The sequence below is a fragment of the Oncorhynchus kisutch genome, linkage group LG28 (assembly GCF_002021735.2).
Source record: "Oncorhynchus kisutch isolate 150728-3 linkage group LG28, Okis_V2, whole genome shotgun sequence".
NCBI lineage: Eukaryota > Metazoa > Chordata > Actinopteri > Salmoniformes > Salmonidae > Oncorhynchus > Oncorhynchus kisutch.
The window spans coordinates 42,363,200-42,369,199 of NC_034201.2; the positions used below are offsets into that span (position 1 = coordinate 42,363,200).

At 50.0% G+C, this 6,000-nt stretch overlaps 1 protein-coding gene across 1 annotated transcript in view; it reads right to left on the minus strand.

The window, feature by feature from the left end:
* LOC109880020 (uncharacterized) overlaps positions 1 to 6,000 on the minus strand; it is a 234,318-nt gene that overhangs the window by 63,071 nt on the left and 165,247 nt on the right. The window contains exons 9-10 of the mRNA XM_031807688.1: positions 2,671 to 2,859; positions 2,088 to 2,571 (exon numbers count right to left, since the gene is read on the minus strand). Coding sequence (XP_031663548.1) covers positions 2,088 to 2,571; positions 2,671 to 2,859 — 673 coding nt within the window. The remainder of the gene's footprint in view (positions 1 to 2,087; positions 2,572 to 2,670; positions 2,860 to 6,000) is intronic.

Sequence of the window (6,000 nt, forward strand, 5' to 3'; positions counted from 1 at the left end):
GACAAATCAGACAGGACAGACAGGCCAGACAGGCCAGATAGGCCAGACAGACCAGACAGACCAGACAGACCAGGCAGACCAGACAGGACAGACAGGCCAGACCGACCAAGGCTGCAGGCCTGCAGTTGAACAACCATTGGGATGGAATTGACTGGGGGAGAATGAGGGAGGAGAACAGGGAGAACGGGGGGAACCAGAGAGGAGAACAGGGAGAACGGGGGGAACCAGAGAGGAGAACATGGAGAACGGGGGGAACCAGGGAGGAGAACAGGGAGAACGGGGGGAACCAGAGAGGAGAACAGGGAGAACGGGGGGAACCAGGGAGGAGAACAGGGAGAACGGGGGGAACCAGAGAGGAGAACAGGGAGAACAGGGGAGATCAGGGAGGAGGCAGGGAGAACGGGGGAGAGCGGTAGTGAGTAAGGGAATACAGCACTGCCTCTCCTCCCCCTCAGGCTAAATGCTTCTGTAGTGTGAGCTCATGGCTGTGGATGGGAATCGATACTTTCAATTCCTCTGAATTATTGCTTCTTTTCTTTTCCTTATTATAGATTAGTTATTTTTTCCCAAGCCCATACCACTTGGGATCAATAGAATATCATCTTATTTTTGTACAATTTTCCATACACCTTGTGAGGCTGTTCTTTATCTTGTTTTTTTTTATCTGAGTGGGGGATCTGATAGGCTAAATGCGGCCTTGTACAGGGAGGGAGAAATGAGTGGGGGATCTGATAGGCTAAATGCGGCCTTGTACAGGGAGGGAGAAATGACATGTACGCCTGAAATCCATTTCTAAAAAGAACTGCTTTTTATTCTTGAATTTGTACCTGGCTTGTTTTTGAGGCAGCATAAAGTCACTGGCCGTTAAACCAGGGACGAGATAAAGGTGTGGTGGACACTGCAGATGTACAGCTCTACCTTTCAATGGCCTTGATTCACACTCCACTCCTGTGTAACACTACACTGTAGCTTTACAGAGTAGGAATTCAATGAGTTCAGAGAGCATTCCTGGATGTGACTATATTCTCTCTGCTGTGAATCATGTTGTACAGTGTATGTCATCGCCAGGATTGGATTTATTTCTCCTTAAATTGACCAGGTAATTCTCTTTTCCAATAACAACATGAAAGTTTAGGGTATGGTGTAACTACTGTCTTTGATCTGAGAGAAATTAGAGAATGATTTATCATTTCTCATTCTGTTGATATGGTGTTACAAACTGTGTGTGTGTGGATGTGATACGCTGCCCCCCCCCCCTCCTTAAGGTAACTACTGAGGGTTCAGCCTCAGCTCAGCCAAGCCTCTATTTGTGCATGGAGTCTGGCGTTACTGTAGCATCAACAACACATGGTGGTGGTGGCTGAGCATCAACAACACATGGTGGTGGTGGCTGAGCATCAACAACACATGGTGGTGGCTGAGCATCAACAACACATGGTGGTGGTGCTGAGCATCAACAACACATGGTGGTGGTGGCTGAGCATCAACAACACATGGTGGTGGTGCTGAGCATTAACAACACATGGTGGTGGCTGAGCATCAACAACACATGGTGGGGTGGCTGAGCATCAACAACACATGGTGGTGGCTGAGCGTCAACAACAACATGGTGGTGGCTGAGCATCAACAACACATGGTGGTGGCTGAGCGTCAACAACACATGGTGGTGCTGAGCATCAACAACACATGGTGGGTGGCTGAGCATCAACAACACATGGTGGTGGTGGCTGAGCATCAACAACACATGGTGGTGGCTGAGCATCAACAACACATGGTGGTGGTGGCTGAGCATCACAACACATGGTGGTGGTGGCTGAGCATCACAACACATGGTGGTGGTGGCTGAGCATCAACAACACATGGTGGTGGGCTGAGCATCAACAACACATGGTGGTAGGTGGCTGAGTATCAACAACACATGGGTGGTGGCTGAGCATCAACAACACATGGGTGGTGTCTGAGCATCAACAACACATGGTGGTGGTGGCTGAGCATCAACAACACATGGTGGTGGATGAGCATCAACAACACATGGTGGTGGCTGAGCACCAACAACACATGGTGTTGGTGGCTGGGCATCACAACACATGGTCGTGGTGGCTGAGCACCAACAACACATGGTGGTGGCTGAGCATCAACAACACATGGTGGTGGTGGCTGAGCATCAACAACACATGGTGGTGGCTGAGTGTCAACAACACATGGTGGTGGCTGAGCATCAACAACACATGGTGGTGGATGAGCATCAACAACACATGGTGGTGGCTGAGCATCAACAACACATGGTGGTGGCTGAGAGTCAACAACACATGGTGGTGGTGGCTGAGCATCAACAACACATGGTGGTGGCTGAGCATCAACAACACATGATGGTGGTGGCTGAGCGTCAACAACACATGGTGGTGGCTGAGCACCAACAACACATGGTGGTGGCTGAGCATCAACAACACATGGTGGTGGTGGTTGAGCACCAACAACACATGGTGGTGGCTGAGCATCAACAACACATGGTGGTGGCTGAGCGTCAACAACACATGGTGGTGGCTGAGCATCAACAACACATGGTGGTGGCTGAGCATCAACAACACATGGTGGTGGCTGAGCATCAACAACACATGGTGGTGGTGGCTGAGCATCAACAACACATGGTGGTGGTGGCTGAGCACCAACAACACATGGTGGTGGCTGAGCATCAACAACACATGGTGGTGGTGGTTGAGCATCAACAACACATGGTGGTGGCTGAGCATCAACAACACATGGTGGTGGCTGAGCATCAACAACACATGGTGGGGGTGGCTGAGCATCAACAACACATGGTGGTGGCTGAGCATCAACAACACATGGTGGTGGTGGTGGCTGAGCACCAACAACACATGGTGGTGGATGAGCATCAACAACACATGGTGGTGGCTGAGCATCAACAACACATGGTGGTGGCTGAGCCATCAACAACACATGGTGGTGGCTGAGCATCAACAACACATGGTGGGCTGAGCATCACAACACATGGTGGGTGTCTGAGCCTCAACAACACATGGTGGTGGCTGAGCATCAACAACACATGGTGGTGGCTGAGCGTCAACAACACCTGGTGGTGGCTGAGCATCAACAACACATTACAAACATCACTAGAACACACATCCGGGATCTCATGTGCTAGGGGGAGTGCTAACAATCCTCTTATTTGTATTTTTGACAAATGTAACATGTAGCCCACAATAGGACAGAATAAAACAGGAGAGAGAGAGAGAGACATAGAGAGGGGGGGATAGAGAGAGAGAGAGAGAGAGAGAGAGAGAGAGACAGACAGACAGACAGACAGACAGACAGACAGACAGAGAGACAGACAGACAGACAGACAGACAGACAGACAGACAGACAGACAGACAGACAGACAGACAGACAGACAGACAGACAGACAGACAGACAGACAGACAGACAGACAGAAAAAGAGAGGGGGGGATAGAGAGAGAGAGACAGAGAAGAGAGAGAGAGAGAGAGAAGAGAGAGAGAGAGAGAGAGAGAGAGAGAGAGAGAGAGAGAGGAGAGCGAGAGAGAGAGAGAGACCTTGAGAGAGGGGGGGGGATAGAGAGAGAGAGAGAGAGAGAGAGAGACAGAGAGAGAGAGACCTAGAGAGACCTTTACAGTAGGTTGTAGATTGTGGCTGTACCCACTCCATATAACTATAACACTGCAATGATCTCCTCCTGTCTACTAGCCTGTCACTAACCTTGTTGTAGGAGGAGGGTGGAGGAGGAGGTTGGGTATCCTTCTATCTGACTGATTCTCTGGCCGATGGCAGCCGACATGGACCCGTAGTTACCAGGTAGTCTTTTATTTCTACCTGGCCCAGCCATAGTGGGCTGTGGGGGAGGGGTGGTTGAGAGGTTACCATGCCAATGCCTGTATTGATTTAATTAGGCCCTCAGCTCCACCGCACTCCTTCTCCACGCCAGCTGCTGATTAGTTCTTTCAGTTGTCCCGCGGGTGCCACGGCGTCCAGCTGCCACCCACCTACCCAATCGCCCTGCCCAGGACGGGTGCACTGCACACTGGCACAGGAGCCCTGTCAGCCAAGTCAGCCCACAATGAAGCGCCAACTGAAGACAGGAATACAATGGGGTTTAGAGTCAGATCTCTAGTGGTGAGTTCTACTCAGCAGACCTGACTGGTGCCTGACCGTGGCCAAGGTCAGGAGAAGGACAGGGACAGGAGGTACGAAGAGGACACTGGGACTGTGGAGAGAGGTGGCATGGGAGGCTAGGAGAGGGACAGGGGAACATAGAGGACACTGGGACTGTGGAGAGAGGTGGCATGGGAGGCTAGGAGAGGGACAGGGGAACATAGAGTACACTGGGACTGTGGAGAGAGGTGGCATGGGAGGCTAGGAGAGAGACAGGGGAACATAGAGTACACTGGGACTGTGGAGGGAGGTGGCATGGGAGTGCTGCTAGACCCAAATAACACAGTGGGATTGTGTGTCTGTACTGAGGAGTTTGATCATATATCAGACACAGAGAAGAGATGACACGTGGAGAGAAGGCCCGGCTGGGGTGTCATTAGGAATTTGTGTTGTGCTTTACATTTCACCACGCAGATCAAGCAGACATACGGCTCCTCTGGAAACCCATCTGCCAGCCACATTACAGACATTTTCTCTCTTCATTTCTTTTGATTTACAATTACTTTAAACTCCGGGCTCTCTTTTGTGCAGAGTGTGTGTGGTTAACTGCGCTTTCAGAGAGGCAACAACAACAAAAACAAACAGAATCAGATGGAGAGCCAATGAGCGCTCCTAGTGACGACCTTTCACCCGGGAGAGAAGTCGACTGTGACACAGGGTGAGGTAACCGCCGGAGCGGATGGACTTTCCAATGTACATGTTGAAGAAATGGGCAAATATGAGTTCATCTCCACGTATTAAAAAAGCCCTTAACAGTGTCTGGAGAGAGACAGGTAGTCTGTATGGAGAGAGACAGGTAGTCTGTATGGAGAGAGACAGGTAGTCTGTATGGAGAGAGACAGGTAGTCTGTATGGAGAGAGACAGGTAGTCTGTATGGAGAGAGACAGGTAGTCTGTATGGAGAGAGACAGGTAGTCTGTATGGAGAGAGACAGGTAGTCTGTATGGAGAGAGACAGGTAGTCTGTATGGAGAGAGATAGGTAGTCTGTATGGAGAGAGAAAGGTAGTCTGTATGGAGGGAGACAGGTAGCCTGTATGGAGAGAGACAGGTAGCCTGTATGGAGAGAGACAGGTAGTCTGTATGGAGAGAGACAGGTAGTCTGTATGGAGAGAGACAGGTAGTCTGTATGGAGAGAGACAGGTAGTCTGTATGGAGAGAGACAGGTAGTCTGTATGGAGAGAGACAGGTAGTCTGTATGGAGAGAGACAGGTAGCCTAAGGGGAGGACGGCCCTGCAACCAAAGATAATTACAAATAGCCATAGCCATTTATAACAGTGCTTGGTCTGGGTGCAGGGTCACTGTGTAGTGTCACACAGCCCACAGAGAGAGAAAGTATACGGGTATGTGCCCATGGAAACATTACAACATGTATTACATCGTCTTACTAATGAGAGAACAGATATGAAGTGTTGCTGATTGTACAACACAGATAGAGACACACACTGGACGGCGTCATACTGTGTGACGTTATGGAGCCATGATGGGAGGATCAATATCAATGAGTCTCCCATTAAGAACCACACCCTCCACACTGTGTGTGTGTGTGTGTGTGTGTGTGTGTGTGTGTGTGTGTGTGTGTGTGTGTGTGTGTGTGTGTGTGTGTGTGTGTGTGTGTGTGTGTGCGAGTGAGTGAGCACATGGATGTTTATTGTACGAATGTAAGATATTAATTTGAGCCAGTTTGCTGCAGCAACAGGAAATGTGAATTATTATGTGAATTATTATGTGGGAAGGGAAGGGAGGGGAAGGGAAGGGAAGGGAAGGGAAGGGAAGGGGAAAGGGAAGGGAAGGGAAGAAGGGAAGGGAAAGGAA